The 17,015-nt window shown below is 39.4% G+C and overlaps 1 protein-coding gene across 4 annotated transcripts in view; it reads left to right on the forward strand.

Annotated features, from left to right (window-relative positions):
* Window positions 1-17,015, forward strand: part of CEP350 (centrosomal protein 350) — a 67,192-nt gene that overhangs the window by 17,041 nt on the left and 33,136 nt on the right. For 3 of the 4 annotated variants that reach the window (XM_086463442.1, XM_086463443.1, XM_086463444.1), the window contains exons 10-25: window positions 242-363; window positions 1,862-2,925; window positions 4,235-4,388; window positions 5,553-5,716; window positions 5,793-5,982; window positions 7,547-7,767; window positions 7,876-8,039; window positions 8,704-8,814; window positions 9,060-9,191; window positions 11,394-11,530; window positions 11,903-12,022; window positions 13,771-13,937; window positions 14,476-14,672; window positions 15,222-15,406; window positions 16,283-16,370; window positions 16,777-16,923. In XM_086463442.1, the coding sequence (XP_086319568.1) occupies window positions 242-363; window positions 1,862-2,925; window positions 4,235-4,388; window positions 5,553-5,716; window positions 5,793-5,982; window positions 7,547-7,767; window positions 7,876-8,039; window positions 8,704-8,814; window positions 9,060-9,191; window positions 11,394-11,530; window positions 11,903-12,022; window positions 13,771-13,937; window positions 14,476-14,672; window positions 15,222-15,406; window positions 16,283-16,370; window positions 16,777-16,923 (3,363 nt within the window). Of the gene's footprint in view, window positions 1-241; window positions 364-1,861; window positions 2,926-4,234; window positions 4,389-5,552; window positions 5,717-5,792; window positions 5,983-7,546; window positions 7,768-7,875; window positions 8,040-8,703; window positions 8,863-9,059; window positions 9,192-11,393; window positions 11,531-11,902; window positions 12,023-13,770; window positions 13,938-14,475; window positions 14,673-15,221; window positions 15,407-16,282; window positions 16,371-16,776; window positions 16,924-17,015 lie in introns of all 4 variants that reach the window. The other variant, XM_086463441.1, reaches the window with a different exon arrangement.

The raw sequence follows: 17,015 nt of genomic DNA on the forward strand, positions 1-17,015 counted from the left end.
TAAAAGACTAATATTGATTCATGTTCAGTTAAACTAGTTCAGTATGTAAGCAAAACTCGCTTCCCAGTACGTTCTGCTGAGACAAAAACATAACCATCTTGTGTTGTTAAGTCTTTGTGTGGTAGGAAAAATGTGATACTACACAAAGAAATGTAAGCCTCTTCAATTTTAATGAGAGAAGAGCTTCCAAACACCTACAGACTTTTGAAAATGTGTTTTTTCTGGTTGTCTTCATTTCTAGCCCAGGCCTGGCTATCAACCATCTGGGGAATCTGACAAAGAAAACAAGGCTCAAGAGCGTCCTCCTAGTGCATCTTCAAGTAGTGACATGTCGCTTTCAGAACCGCAGCAGCCGCTACTGAGGTGAGCCATTGTGGGCCTTTTGAGAGAAAAATACTAGTTTTCATCTCCGAGAGGTGAAAATAGACTAGACTCTTACATTCATGTTCTAACAAGAGTAATTTTCTTTATGGCAATTATAATGTTTCCTCACAGTAGAGAGGAAGCTGATACAGGAAAGCATATGAAAATTTTGGCTATAGGTATTTAGTGAGTTTAAATAAATAAAGTGAGTGGCGGTTGCTGTTGATCTTTTGCTGACGTCAAGGAGATGTGCATTTCATATCGGGAGACTGTATTTCCTCTGCCATTGCCATGGGACAAGAGAAGCTGATCATATGAATATGTCTGGTTTTTTCATATTTGGTTTGTTCAATGTTTCTATTTAATCTATTGTCTGGGATTCAGACCTTTAGTTACTGTCTCTAAAGTACCGAAAAACCTCTGCTTCTGCTTGGAACTAGCCTTTCCGTGTTTCCTTTCATGCTGCTTTCCCCATTTTTAATTGTTCAGTGCATTATCAAAGTTTGTCTTACTGTAAGTCAAGGTGCCTAACCAGACACTTAAATATAAGGAACTAAAAATCATGAAGTTTCTTGCATATCTTTAATATCCCTGTTGTGCAAGTGTGTCTTCATTTTTAATTACATAATGGATGTCTGCTTCTTAAATATATGCTTGCTTCATTGCCTGTACCTCTACTTGGTCGTATCCACACTGACTTTGTAAATTCAATGAGACCTGTTCCCTTTGTAGAAAAGTTCAAGGAAGCACTAGGAATGCTGTGTAGTACTGTGTATAGAATAGGCTGCTAAACCATATGGTAGTACATGCTGTTGGTGTCACATCGTAAGGAAAAAATGTAAGTACTAGTAGTAGGGGAGAGATGAGACTTAAAGGGCCACCTGAGTTATTTGGAGAGCTTCACAGTAGGCAGAGAAGCAGGTTTTTTGGGGGGTCTTTCCAGATTTCCTAGTATTCAGAATATGTGCAAGTGATATTAGCGAAGGAAGGTCTTTACAGAGCTCCTGTCATGCAAATGTGAGCTATCTGGAGATCAAAAAGATGTCTTACAAAGCTTTAAACACCCTTGTATTTCCAGTTCTCCTTTTCTTTTAGTGTTCTTCATGCCTACCCTAAGTGACAGCTTTAGTGAAACATGGGCTGGGTTCAGCTGGAAAGGGAACGCTGGGGCTAAGAAATTTTAAAAAAAAGAAAGTTTCCTCCCTTTTGAAGTCAGGAAACTTTTCCAAAAGACTTACTGATGATGAAAACACTCAGCCTGTTACAACTCTAAAGCACACAGCACACCATTAATGGCAGTTCAAATTTGGAAGGTGCTGTATTGTTTGTTGTTTATTTTAAATAACATTCTGTAACTGTTTACTGTCCCATTCCCTGCCCTTCTTAATCCACCAAAAAGTATCTCTTCCTGAAAAATAAATTTGTAGCAATGGTACTTTCATTTAAAACAACAGCACTTGTGTAAGTCATCAACTTAAATGTTGACTTTTCATTTTAGGAGCGATTTGATGGAGCCTCCGTGGGTACAGCCAGACAGGCTGAGCCCAAGAGTCCAGCTCCCTCACCCGCAAGCTCTCATGGGCCCAAGTGTAGGCCCTTGCTCGCAACATTGGAGTCTGGAGCAGGTGGATCTTTTGTCAAAGGAGTGTGATGCGATGTTGGCAGGCAGGAGGAGCCATGCTGCACCCGTGGGATCTCTGACCTTGGTGCCTCAGCCATACCTGAATTCACCTAGTGCACAGCAAAATCTCTTAGTAAAACCTACTGCTAACCAATATAAGAGCAAATTAGATCGGATTGAAGCTTTGAAAGCTACAGCTGCTTCCCTTTCTAGCAGGATCGAATGTGAAGCCAAAAAGTTGGCTGGGGCTGGTATCAATTATGGTACTATGTGGAGCTCAGACCATGAATTTATGCAAGAAAATCAGGATGATGGGCGATGGGCAAAGGCTGTGAGTCCTCCTGTGAGAGAGGAAAATGAAGACGCTTTTTCGGCCAGAATTCAAAAGATGTTAGGTACCTGTGTCTCTCATACAGCCTTTGATGACAGCCTTCCTGGGGTAGGCAACCTTAGTGAATTTAAAAAGCTTCCAGAGGTGATTAGGCCTCATACTGCTGCAGTCAGCCTTGGAATGAGGTCCCCTGCTGCTAACAGGCACGAGGGGATACTAGGACATTTATCTAAGAGGCAGACTGACTCCCTGGGGCGTGAAAACCAGGCTTATGCTCCGAACAAAGCTGTAGTTCCTCATGAGTCCAGCATTGACTCCATCAGCGAAGGACCTCTCCTGAGTGACGGAAGCCTCTCTGAAGAGGAAGGAGGCCAGCACAAACAGTTGCCACTGAAGATGCTGGAGAAGTTAAAAGAGAAGGATTTCTGCATTCGGGAAAGAAATGCTTTTGAGCCCATAAAGGAGTTTCAGAAAGAAGCTGAGAAGTATTTGCCACTTTTCACTCAGACAAGTGGCGCACACAGCAAGGGGCCATGGGAGGAACTGGCGAAGGGGAGTCCCCACAGTGTCATCAACATCTTTGCAAAAAGTTATCAGCTTCATGGAAAAGGTAAAAATGGAAAAATTTCTCAAAGCTCTTGAGTTACTGTTTTCCTGGTCTTACTACTCCTTTCACTTTATACTTCACAGGTAAGGAATGTGCTTTTAGATTTCTTAAACATGAATCTGTATAAGGCTTTCTCACTTTACTTTTGGATGATAAATTATTTCCTCTGCCTTCTTTTGCCTACTTTTCTAAGGAAAAAAAGAAGACAAAAAACCTCCACAATTTCGGGCTGGAATAAGATTACTTTTGTATTAGATTACTCTGTATTTCTAGGTCAGTAACTTAATTCATATGCTGGGTTAGTGTATTAAGGACACCCGTAGTTACAGAATTGTGAATGTAAAGTTTACATTTATTCAATCCAAAATTGCATACTAAATCTAAATTGTCCAGAGCTTGTTGGAAATGGTTCTCTCCACCATGGAGAACAGACCCTCTGGGTTGGAATATGCATCCTCCTACTGTATATGCACTCCAGATCATATGTAATAAGGCATCATTCCTGTTTCAGTTAAGGCAGAAAGATGAAATTCATGCTTTATTCAGCACTTACTTCATGTCACAAACGTGAATGCTGGCACGTATCCTGGGTTCTTACTACAAGAATAATATAGCTTTACTATATTATTAGCAACAAGTAAATTTGGTGGGTGAATGGTGTGGACTTTTGCATCTTTGCTTGTATGAGTTATTCAATAATGTCTCAAAGCAGTGCAGCAATTACAGCTCTGGTAACAATACCAAATTTTGAGATGGTAAGGTTTTAGTTCATTGGTAGGGAAAGTCTCTTTCTTAAACGAGCCCATTTCAAGTGTTAGTGTCTTAGGACATGCGTGAAAATGTCTCATGCAGGACGCTTCGTTTGATTTTCATTGTTTTTGTCCAAATTCATTCTTTATTTTATGAGTACTGTTTCTCTTGCCTTGAGTTCCTCATTTTGAGGAGGAAAGTTTTCTAAGAAGTTGATTTTTATCTTGTGGTTTTTCTTTTTTCCTTCAATTTATTTCCCTTAATGATGATTGCATTTAAATTTTCTGCAGATTGCTTTACTCTCAAGCACTGTGCTTCTCAAGAATGTTTTAGCTGGAGTGTGTAAATGAAGTAGAGTATTCAATAATTTATAAAAAGAAGGCATCTGTGCTTGTTATGTTGTGTTAAAACTGCCATGGGGTGGCTATACTGTTGTTTCCCTGATGTTTTTTTGTTTGAAAAGAAGCCTTTGTAACTAATGATTGGGAGCATTTTAGTTCTTGCAGCTTTATTACCCGTTTGGTATCATTTTTGTCTTTTTCTTTCTTTGTCCACACTTTAGTGTTTGATGAAAGGTCGAATGGAGGGTCTCCCCTTCTGCGCCCTTTGCTCCCTGCCATGAGCCCTCCAGAGAGCATGGTTTCTTATGAAGATGATTTTGCCTCGTCGCAGGGAAGTGGCACTTTAACAGACAAAAAGATTGCACGTGACCTCAGGTAACTGTGTGTGAGACTTCCTTTAAAAATAAAATGAGGAATTTGACAGAAAACAGTTAATGCAAAATTTGTTTCGTAGTATGCTGGATATCTTTTCTGTTATGCTGTGTTGTAATACTAGTCAAAGTGATGAGGACCTTGCAGTTAATATAGCAACCAGCATGGTTAAGATGTAAAGATTAAAGTATTCCTGTTCTCGGTCTAATTTTTATTCGTTAGTGTTTAGACAAGGTTTATAGTGAGGTCAAAATTAGTTCTCCAGCTTGTGTGACTGCTATAATGCTCAGTTGGTTAGTCTTTGTAATTTAGAAAAAGGAAATTTGAAAGTGTTAAAATACCTTCAGTAATTCAAAATTTTTTAAAAAGCCTGTAATTGCTTTCAGTAAGGGTTCAGTAATGCTTAGTAATGGATACATAAATTGGTTGTAAGAACTTATAAAACCTTTTGTTCAGACTAAAATTTGAAGCCTGTAAATACTAGACTCTCCATGTTACTACTGAATTCATGTGGCTTCCTGAATTTCCTAAGACCTCTTTTTTTCTAAGGAAATGTATTTACATCTTTTGGGCACCCTGAGGGAGGCCACAAGTATTGTGTTTTATACTGGTGATACCAGTAGGTAAGAAAGGAAGGAAGGTAGGGTAGAAAGGAAGGTAAAAGGCCCTTGCACACTGAAAATGTTGGCTGCAAAAAATACTTTCTTCCCGATTAAACTTCTTGCTAGGTCTTCTGTTGGTATTATTTAGAATATGATGCATTGTCCCCTTTATTAGCAAATCTTTTGTAATCCTTTATTGAAAATCACTCATATTCCTGTCTGATATCTGCACGCTCGGAGATTATCTAAAATGCAGTCGTATTTGGGGTCATTCTTACATTGTTGAAGTCTGTAGTCAGTTAGCTCTTAGGAGTTAGCATTGGAAAGGATGGTTGTTACCCATCTTTTACTGTTTCATATTATTGGAAGCATATTTCAATATGTTCAATATAATGTCAGGCTTCCTACTGTTTTAGCTATCGTAGTTTTTAGTCTCAGTGCTTTTCAAGAGCTAATTAGTGCAGTTTTAGCCATCTGTCTCTAAAGTGTGGTGGATTTCTTGTGCACAGTGTAATGTGGGAGTTAGAAGCCCTTACTTAATCACTGTCAATGTGCTCCTTTTTAGTGTTGCTGGCAGCAGTAATTCTAGCATTCAGGAAGAGTTTCCTAGTAGAAAGTCTCCCCATGAACCTCGATCTGTAGAGCTTGCTTCTCAGCATTCATCTGGACCACGGTCTGCAGCATCTTCTCACTCATCTGCTTCCTCTAAAAAGAGAGGGAAAAAGGAACGTAAGTGCAGTACTGATGGCTAATGTATTCATACTTAGAATACCAAACATAAACTTTTTGCAATGTTGCTACTTAGGGTTGGACTCTTTCGATGGAAATTCACACCACTTTCCTGTGGAAGAAGATAAAATGCTATCTGAATTGGAGTGGGGATCCCAACAGACAAAGAAGTCCTTATCAAGTAGCAGAATTACTAGTAAAGATCATGAGCAGAACCCAGATACAGACAGCACATTAGAAAACTTGTCTGGACACTCCCTAATGAGGTAACATGAACCTTATACAAGACTGTATGCAAATATAACTAAGCTTGGAAGTGTTATGGCATGTTGTAAAAAAAAGGCTGCGTCTTTTTTTGGTAAAGGAAAGTAACAGAAATGATCAAATGTTGGTAAGATGGGCATGCAGGAAAACAGGTTTTTCCCCTGTATTTTAAATATGAAAGCCCAAAGTAGATGGCTGTAGTAAGAGAAAATACGAAACAGTGGTTCCTCCCCAAATGACCCCTCTGTTTTTGTAGGTATAATTGGCCAATAATAGTATCCTGTCAGGTTTAGTACCTTAAGAATTGAAATACAATTTTCATTTTTCCACTTCTACAAATGGACTGTAAGAAGTGGGGGGGGGCTAAAAACAGCTAGTCAACCTGTGCAGGCACCTTCCTCTTTTCAGTAGGATCCACAGACATTTTTGGCTAGACTTGCGTTTGGCTAGAACTCATAAGCCTATCCAGCTCTGTGAATTGATACTTAGATGAGAGTGTAGAAAAAGAGGAAAAAATTTTAACTATTAACTATTTAACAACTAATTTTCTGTTGCATCCTCTGCCTGTCTAGCTATGAATGCAGTTTTTCTGCTAATTGTGCAATGAAGATGGTTATGAAATAGCTCAGTTTTCACTGCACTTTTTTTTCTAAAAAGCAACAAATGATACGAATGGTCTCTCATTCTGTGTGGGTATAGAGTGGTTCTGAGGTATTGACTTACATTGGTGATGCTCACTGATAACCAGTATTGGGTTTGAAAGTTCCTATGCCAAGTAAAGCAGAACATCTTCTTAAGGGATTTAAGCAGCCACTGTTAATCCTCTTTGACTTAATAAAATTGGAAGAGTGAATTTAAGAAGTGTCTGCACAGTTTTCTGTATGTTTGGAAAGCAATGTCTTCAACTCTCTCTTAAGAAGAAATGTTTCTGTAGTATTTTACTCTTTAAGTCAACATTTGGCCTTGAAGCATTTAATTGTATTTTGATGAAAGATGGAGACTCAGGGCAGTGGCTTATCACGTTCAGATGTATCCATATGCTGATATTAACCTATTTACTTCTTAGAAATACTGTTCATTGTATTCTGATATCAAAATACTGCCCTAATTTCCTGGGAGTAAAACAAACTTCTTCACTCAGACTCTCAAAACAGATGTGTAAATGCAGATGAGTGCATCCTGCAATGCCAAGCTCCTAACAGGAGGCATTGAAACTGCTTGTCTGGCCATGTAGAACAAGTAGATATTATGTTAAATTTTTTTTAAAAATATTTTTGTGTATGTGTGTGCCAGCTAGGTTTAATACTTGCAGGGGAGGGGTGGGGGGAGGGGGGAAATAGGGTGCTCTGGAAACCTAACCCTGAACTGGAATATGGGTACAAAACCCATCTCATGAGGCCATTCCCTAAAGACAGACTGGGCCTGTGCAAACTGTAAAAGACTGAGCCTTCTACGTGGATCTGTTTGGTGTATATAAATGGAAGAACTATGTTATCACTTCATTGTCTTATCAAATGGCTGCACTTAGGAGAATGCTGACTTGTCGTTTTTTCATTTCGCTGTCAGTTTCTCAGACAAGGGAAGATCCCAGAAGACGCCGACTTCTTCCCCATCTTCCGGTTCCCAAAAACTGTTGCAGTTTGATTCTGTAGGCAATACAGCAGAAAGAGTCAAGTCACCTGCTGGCTTTTCTGGAAGTACAGTGACAGGGCTGAAGCCTAGCGTAGCCTTCCCTGACTTGAGTCTGGGAACTAGTAGGTCTGTAGCAGGAGCAGCCTCAGCAAGTGGTGAGTTGTTTTGTTAAAACTATACTAATCCCAGAGCAGTTTATATCTTTATTTTTTGATGTGGGCACTGAAGTCTGTGGAGGCTGACTAGTAAGTCTTATCCTGCAGGGTGTATGCGCTTCTCCCCTGCTGCTCTTCAGCATCGTTTGTCAGCAGAATTGAACTACCTTAGTGCTACTGAGGAGTCTGTGCGACAGCTTTCAGATGTAGAACGAGTACGAGGCATATCACTTGCCCAGCAGGAGAGCGTTTCTTTGGCTCAGATTCTAAAGGTAATGGAAAAATACTTCCTTGTCTTAACGTTCCTTTTATTTTTTGCATTGCAAGAAAATTAATCAAATTAGGATAAGTTATGCTTTTGTTAGCAATGCAGAGAAACCGTAATGGGCCTGATGGAGCACCTCTGATAATGTCCATTTTTTAGAATTCATTTCTGTTATCTTTCTTATTTTAAGTTGACACCAAGGAACTGGTGACTCTAGAATATGTTCATTAATATAGCGTTAGCTGCAATCACTGCTTTGGTTGTGTACTTCAGTAAAATAAAAAATTGATTATTTACTGGGTTTGATGTTGGGTCCCAGTGCCGTGCAGTGTAGTTGTACAGGCTGGACCATTTGTCTTATTCCATGAAAAGGATATTTTTGATTGAAATTTCCTTATGTTGACAAGATTGCTTGTTCTAGTTTGTTGAATTAATTAGTCTCCTAAATCCTCTTTCTTTCTACACTGTGGTGAAAGAATATGGGGAATGTGTGTTATCTGTCTACTTAAAAAGGGAGAGAGTCAGTCAGGCTGAAAATTTTACTTTAGCAGAAAAGTTACCGCCAGTAGAGTAGAAGTAGATCTTTCAGAGGTAGTTGCAGACAGTGGCTAAGGCAAAACAGGTCTTTATGTTTAACTTGCATAATTAAAACTTGTTTTCCTGATCTGTAGGCACAGCAGCAGCGGCATGAACGGGACTTGGCTCTTTTGAAAATCAAGGCTGAACAAGAAGCTTTAGAAAGTCAGAGACAACTGGACGAGGCAAGGCAGAAGGCAGCTCAGGTAATGCTGCCCTTCAAAAAATGTGGAGTGTGTAAGAGGCAAAATGCTGTAAGTAAATCCGTGCCTACGAGTATTCTTAATTTGAAGCTGTGAACATATGGAAGCGGGGAAGGAGTCTGATATAACTGAAAAAAGCTCTTAGGGGGCAATTTCAAACTTCTTTCCCTCAGATTTTGAGAAATAAAACTGTAGTAGTTATAGCCAGAAAATTTTGAAGAGCTGAACTGGGTGTGTTTTGTACACAGGTCCATGCAGAGTCACTGCAGCATCTGGTCCAGTCACGGCAGGAGGCTCTACAAGAGACCCCATGCAAGGCTGCAGCCAAGCAGGCAGAAACTGCACTTCTGACTACAGATGCAGCTCACCAGATCCGTGAGGTGAGGTCCAGAGTAAAAGGAAAAAGCTATTCTAATTTTAGTATTATTCTGAATATTTTTTTTTGCCTCTAGGTTATTCTGTTTAGTGTCATTCTCAGTGCAGCTTCTTCACCTTCATAAAGTGACAAATGACAGGACTTTAAAGGAGCTTTTCTGGCATCGTTATTTGGAAGTCAGTTGGCATCCTTAAATCCCTGTTCGCTTTTCTTATGATCTTCCAGTTAACAAACTGTTAAGAAGTTCTTGTATTTCCAGGACAGATTGATGATAGTGAACACAACATCTTTAATTTGTTAGTTATACTCCATCAGGAATTGATCCTGTATCTGTTTCATGGCAAATTATATTAGAAAAGCAGGGAAATTGCAATTTTGCTTACTTTTGAAGGTAGGAGACAACAAATAAAATAATTAAAAAAAAGGAGGGAGGAGGGTCTTCAGCAGAGCCTTTAACTTGATACAGGGTTTGAAGTTTTCTTTTTCTGAGTCTCTTTTCATTCTTGTGGTGACCAGAATTTTTATCAGTTTTTATACGTGTTGTTCCCAACATGTAGCAGCTGTTTCCCACACATAGGTAGGAAACACAGTAACCATGAAATGCTTTTGCTGCTTCATAGTTTAGCAAACACAGCGACTGTGGATTGGGGTTATGGGATGGAGTGCAGAAGGCTGATGAGTATGGATGTAACTGTTTCTTCACAGCTTATGCACATGTTGGTGCTCAGCAAGGCTGTCTTTATGATGGGTAATGGGACTGTGGACTAATACTGATGTACTTGTTCTGGGCTTTGCCAAATACGTGAAGTTTAAATAATTTTTGAATAGACAGGAGTGGGTTAGGTGAAAGGAGCAGAAAAGCTCAGGCATCTCAAATGCTTGCAGTGGTTGTTGATAGTAGGTAGTGAAGTCTTGAATAAAGACAAAGAAACGTTTGTAGTTTATAGAGCTAAAGTGGGTGGAAACCAGTTAAGAAACAAGGAAGAAGAAACAGGAGACATTTTATTTGGTGTAGGGTTTTAATCTCTTGTCTTGCTTTAAGTTTGAGGTTTGAGAGTAAGAGGTGCTAGTGGAGAGGTTGATGGGGACGACCTGGTCAGTGATGACGGGCTAGCAGAGTAGCTTTTCCATCCATGTTCACAAGTGACTCCTGATACTCAGTTGAGCAACCATTTATTTTAAGTGGAATGCAGCAATGGAAATGCCAGTCACCAATGTGCTGGGTATATTTTTGGATGTACACTATAATTTCTTATGTGTAGAGGAATGGAGTTAATTTTCTGCATTGCTTTCAATTACAAGTTTGTCTTATGCAAAAGAGAGAATGCAGCATGCTACTATACAAAAGTTTGCTTAGAGTTGGCTGTCATACTAATGAAGGATGAAACAGTGGGTGATGTATACAGACAATCCAATTAAAAAAAATCTTTCACTTATTTCTATAAAATTTGTTTACATTAATTGAAGAATTAACAAAGAAACTCAATATGTGTATTTTAAGTTACTGAAATACAGCTTATTCCTGCCCTGCTCTGCAAGAGGCAGACCTTTAAATAAGAAGAAAAATGGTAAATTCTAAAGCTTCTAAAAACCAGTGTTACCTGCTCTGATTTCTGAAGAAGTTCTTATTTCTAGTGAGGTACACAGTGACTGCCATACATTAAAAAGGTTAATTTGTGGCTATCTGTTGATTTAATGCTGCTAATTTTAGACCTGTTAGTTTGCATGATATTGGAACTTAAACCTGTTGCTTCTGTTGGAGTGAAAAGAATATTTCTTGCTCTTTGGGCAAGATGCACTTTCAAATGAAAAATTAAACATTGTTTCTGGTGTTTTGGGGGGGGTTGTTTTGTTTTTTAAAAAATAATTCTAATGGTAAGTCTGGAATGTTTTATTATGTCGGGATCATTTTACTGATCAGAGTTTGGTTAAGCTGATTCGAATGATATGATAAGTAGTATCTTGCTTGTCTGTAGTTTCAGATCGATAATTCCACTCTGTATAAATTAAAGAGTATGTATTTATGGAGCAGTATGCACCTCCTACAAGCAAAATTGACACCTATGTAATTACAAACGATCTCAAAACTCTGTCTTACATATTAGTTCAATAAATCAGTGAATTGCCTGTGAGAATGGCTATTTTCTCTTTCAAAAACATTTTGATGCGAAGTGCACTGTATTCCTTTGTTTTTTATCGTACTCAGATGGCGGAGTTAGCACAAACACAGATGTCGGATACTGTCAGCACTCCAGCTGCTCCAGTCACCACCTTGTTTGACCACCAGCGGCAGCATCATTCACAGTTCATGAAACAACTGAGAGCCCGAACTGATGCAAACAGGTTTTGTCTAATATTTCACATCTTGGGAAGCGGGAAGTAAGATCTGTTAGGTTTTGCTTCACCTATTGAAGAAAATTTTAAAATGTCATAATGAGTGAGTGTTTAAGGAGAAGAATTTAGATTCTGTCTTTATGCCCTTAGTAGTGTACACCAAAGGGAACACTAACTGATTCTGTGAAGCTTTATATAAAAAGTGCAGAAAAAGATGCTCTAAGTGTTTTGTGGAATGGTTTACCTGCTCTGACCTTTAAATGATCTTTTCAGAAATTTTAGCTGTTACTACTTCCAGTAAACTGATGAAAGCTTGTGAAAACTGTATTATTCTTTGGTTTAAGACAATGCAAATTTACCCAAAACACTTCCCTTTCTCAGGAAATGTGAGTCTGTTGCCATATCACAAGGTAAAGAGGAGGCAGGTGACTCAAAACAGACATACTCACCGATGTTTGATAGTTATTCAGAGTCATCAAGATCAAAGGTTCATGATCAGAGGTAAGAAGAGTTTAGATTACATAGGGTTTTTTTTTTCTGTAAATAAGAACTAAAGGACAAAGGAGTATCAAGATAGCTCCTTCAATATATTTTTTTAAAAGAGGGAAAGTCAGTATTAAGCCTTCAACGGGTAAACCTGTCTTATATTCCAAAGCTTGAAGGTTTACATGCCTAACAGAATTTGCTTTGTCTTTAATTAAATATTATTATCATACTACACAGTGTAATAGTATGTTATGTGTTAATATCTTCAGTTTTAAATTTGCTGTATTTGTGCTAATTGGATGCTTTTCTCTTTCCTGACTTAAGAATAATTGAGTTCCACATCTGCTTTCTCATTCAGCTGAATTAACAGGAGTCTAGCAAGCAGTGGAAGGGAAATGATTATGCCTCTCTGTTCAGCTCTTTTGAGACTGTATCTGGAATACAGTGTCTAGTTTTGGCTCCCTGGTGAAGAGAAGACATTGACATACTGATGCAAGTCTAGTGGTGAACCACCAGGATGGTTAGGAGGCTGGAGTACGTGATGTAAAAGAGAGGCTGAAAGAACTGAGCTAACTTAACCTAGAAAAGAGAAGGCTAAGGGGAGAGGGATCTAGTTGCAATATCTTGAATGAGGGCTTGTTAGGTAACATAAGGCTAGACTTTTCTTGGAGGTGCATAGTGAGATGACAAGAGACAATGGTTGCAGATTGCAGAAAGGGGAAGATCATTGGTAAAAAAAAAATTCTTCTTGTGAGAGTGGTCAAACACTGGAATGGGGACATAGGGAGGTTGTCGGATGCTCTGTCCTTGCAAGTGTTCAGAACTTGAACATGGCCTTTACTTTAGTTGGATGAAATACTGTCAGAAATTGTTGAGCTGAGATTATTCTGATTTCTGTGCTGTGGCCTACTTGCATATTTCTGTTGCATCACCTTTGTAACCTAAAAGTCACTTTAAGTCTCTGTTTATTTTGAGTCTTTTTCCCCATCCTAAATATTTGCATTTTGTGCCCTTCTCATTTTGCTCTGTGTCTTTTTGAAATGGACTAGAACATAGACTGGAGCATATGTTCTGAAAATGCAGTGCAGGGACCGGTAGAACTGCCTGCTCTGCAATGTGCGTTACGTTCTCTTCTGTCGTCTGTGTATCTGGACATTTTGTTAGGGTGTTTTTTGGGTTTGTTTTCGCTGCTGCTTTGCACTGGCTTGAGAGTTTTTCCATCAGGTGCCTGGAGTGCTGCTTGCCTGAGGTTTAGATTTGACTCATTTCTGGTGTTACTTTTCAGTATCTTGCCTGTGTGTTTTACTGGATTTTGGCTTCTTGTTCACTTACCTGATCTAGTGAGGTCCCTTGAAGTTTCTCACAACCCTTTTCTGATTTTGACCAACTCGAATGATTTTGTCCTCTGTGGTTCTTCTAATTTAAAACAGTATCAGTGACTCGCTCATCCTTTTAAAAAAACTGTAAGGAGAGGTGTTTGCAATGGTTTATTGTCAGTGCTCATGGGCAGGTAGAGGGTGTGCATACCTACAAAACACTTGCATTCTAAGGTAGAATAAAAATACCAAGTTCTGCTGTCGGTCAGCAGCTTGATGAGTCTTGGAAATCTGAAGCAGCCGGGCTGCATTTTGAAAACAAAACCAAACCCTCTGCGTGTTGATTATTGCTGAGATATTATGCATGGTGTGTACAGTAGTAATGTAATATAAATATTTTGAAATGTGCAAAGTAATTGAAAAAAAAAAAATCTCTTGTTAACACAGTAGTACCAGCAGCCGCCAAGAGAGTCCTTCAGTTCCATCTTCTAAGGAGAATGAGAAAAAGCTTTCCCGTCGTGAAAAGTTAACTAGCAGTATTGAAGAGCAGGCTCATACTGGTGTGGATGATTCCTTGCCGAGTGACAGTATTTTATCACTGCCAGATGAAAAAGGTTAGCTGTGTTGTTTGTATGTGATGACTCTGAAAGTGATAAGGGGGGGAGAGAGGGAGGTGCTGTTTCAGAATTAGTTTCTGAAATAAATGAAGGAATGGGTGTGAAGAAAGCTGAGCTCCAGGTGAACTGATAGGCTCTTAAGTGGTAACAGATGATGGCACAGTGAGATGGGAACCTTTGAAATGCTGCACGTTAGAGTGATGGAGCCTGTGGGCCGTTCTACTTTCTGCTGTGCTAGCTGTAGCCAGATGTTCACTTGCTGAATGTGCAGACTGAAAGCCGAATGTTTCAGCATCCCCAGAAGTGTGTTTGTATCTGTGTACAGAAGTCTGATAGGACTTTTGGAGCTGGGTAGCACTATTTAATGATGTCTTCTAACTCAAGGTTAGTCTTTTCTAAACATCCTTTTTTCTGCATTAGAGTAGTTATCTCCCTGTCTTTCCTGCTCCGCTGACTTTACTGAGATGAGACAGAGTAAAACTGCATTCATGATACATACCTGAGCATAAAGACACTTCACTGATTTCTCCCTCAGATTCAGTTTCTGTTGCAACAGAGTATTCCCTGAAGTTTGATGAGTCCATGACAGAGGATGAGATTGAAGAAAAGTCTTTTCGGTCTCTGCTGCCCTCTGAAAGTCATCGCAGAAATAACTTGGAGAAGAAGCGGGGTAATCGTGATGATTCTGATGAGGAAGTCTCCCCAGAAAAAACAGCTCTGTCATCTATCAAGGTACGTCAAGCAACCATAGTTAAGGTAAATTAACTGAACTGAAATGGTGAAGCTGATGAGCTTCAAGTGAGCCATTCTTAGTTGTATTTGCAAACTTTAGGGTTCTTTTCCTCCCTGTGGTTTTTTGAGCATCTCAAAACATCTCAAAAATAAATCGTGCTGTATGTCACTGTTGTACAAATGCGATGACTTGACTTATGGAACACTCCATCCAGGCCTCTACCTGTTCTCTTGTGGCTTTGGAGGAGTGACTTTTTGAGGTAGGTTATAAAAGCCCAGTGGATTAAGTCTTTCTACTATGTCTACACACAGCTGGGAATTACAAGAGGATGCTTCAACTCTCTGGCCCAAGAGGGGACATCCCAAAACTGACACGCAACCCAGGGCAGAAAAAGCTGGCCTGCACAAAGCTCAGAGGAAAACCAGTGTCCCTTTTTACATCTGACTTTGCGTGTGTGTATCTGTGTATACACACACATGCTTTGTAACTTGAATAGGCTTTGGAATTTCTGTTTTATCAAATCATGCCAACTTTGTCTTGCCTTCTAGGAGCTAAGCATGCCATTCTCAGGGGGGCAAGATAGTTTCTCTAAATTTACCATGGAGATGGTAAGACAGTACATGAAAGAGGAGGAAATGCGAGCAGCTCATCAGTCCTCACTGCTTCGGCTCCGGGAGAAGGCTCTGAAAGAGAAGACCAAGGCTGAATTAGCTTGGCTGGAACACCAGAAGAAGTAAGGCAGCTCTGAATATACACTGTTGGTGACTGACCATTTTCTTGTACTACTTCTTGAATTTTTTTTTGTAAGATTTTGCTTCCACCCCTCCCTTATTAAGTATCAGTGGTTGAACTAGTCTTCTGACATCAGTGATCTATACAAATGTTATTGTCGCTTGGAAAGAACAGAACCCAGTTTGTAAATATGCTTTGATGTTTACATTGAATGCGGTTTGATAAAAGACAATTTCATTGAAAAAGTAGAACATCAGATGTATGTTGTCAGTCAGAGAAGGTAGTTCCCAACTGTTACAAGTTTTAATTCAAGAAGGTATAAAACTGTCAAACAGTTAGACCTTTATTTGCTTGATATGAGGTCATTTTAGTTGCCTGGGGCTAAATTTTGTGAATCTGAATACCTGTTGTCTTTAATGATTTGTTTCCAACTTAACATGTGCTTTGTCCTGGAGTGCCACTTGAAGTACCTAGAGATACTATTAAGCAGCGGTTGCCAAATTTAATAAATACTACTTTTCCGTGGTCACTCTCTGCACAAGAGTGCCAATGTTCACCAAATGTTTTGTTCCACTATCTTGTAATTGTGGATTTGTCAAAGGATCATGAGACAGTGACCCAAGTGTCCTTCCTTTTGTCTTTCTCAAATGGTGAGTAGAGCTTCTGGCCATTCATGTGAGATCTCTTATTACCTCCACTGGCCTTTTAAATGTGCATGTCTGACTAAACAGTGCAAAATGTTCCACCATAGAGCATGCCAAGAAGCATACGGTCTTCTGCAGGTTAGGAAAAAACTTTTTTTTTTTTCACTTTAAAGAGTAAAAGGCTCATTGTTGTGCACTCTTTTATTTAATCCTTTCTTCCAATCTATTTGCAGACATTTGCGAGACAAGGGAGAGGATGATAAGATGCCTCCTATTCGAAAGAGGCAGCGTGGTCTGTTGCTGAGATTACAGCAGGAAAAGGTAGCTGGTGCCCTCTAGGAAAATCCTGTTGAAAACCCTGTGTTAGCTGTTAAATGTTTCAGACACTGTAAAAGCTAAGACTTGAGAAAACTCTGTACCAGGGTTTTAGATAGGAAGCTAGCAGTATTTCTCACCAGTAAGTTTTATTTGCATTTCAGAAATATTTGACACATTGTTTAAAAGGGTCCTTCTCAGGACTGGTAATGGTCCTCCAACCTCACTGGTTAAGACTTAGATGTATGAATTGATTGCCTGGTTTTTGCTGCTGAAGTTCAGGCTAGTTGCTTCATCATGTAGTTTCCGTTATTTTAAGCCCATAGCATGGGCACTGTGTGGCAGCTTTAGAATGGTGTTCTTGAGAGCTGTCTCTCACAGTTCTTATGCTTAAATCTTTTATACCTAAAAGGCAGAAATTAAGCGTCTTCAAGAGGCTAACAAGGCTGCTCGGAAAGAGAGGCAACTGATCCTTAAACAGCAGGCAGAAATAGAACGAATCCGTCATACGACAATGAAATTACAGGAAAAACTAAAGTCTGCAGGAGAAAACAAGCTGGTAAGTGTTCAGTACAAGGCTGGACCCTTCCCTTGTTGGCCACGCAACTGCGATTTGACTTCAGTGTTTATTTATAGGAATGGAAAGCTACT

Source organism: Leptosomus discolor, chromosome 3 (genome assembly GCF_034619465.1).
Source record: "Leptosomus discolor isolate bLepDis1 chromosome 3, bLepDis1.hap2, whole genome shotgun sequence".
NCBI classification, from domain to species: domain Eukaryota; kingdom Metazoa; phylum Chordata; class Aves; order Leptosomiformes; family Leptosomidae; genus Leptosomus; species Leptosomus discolor.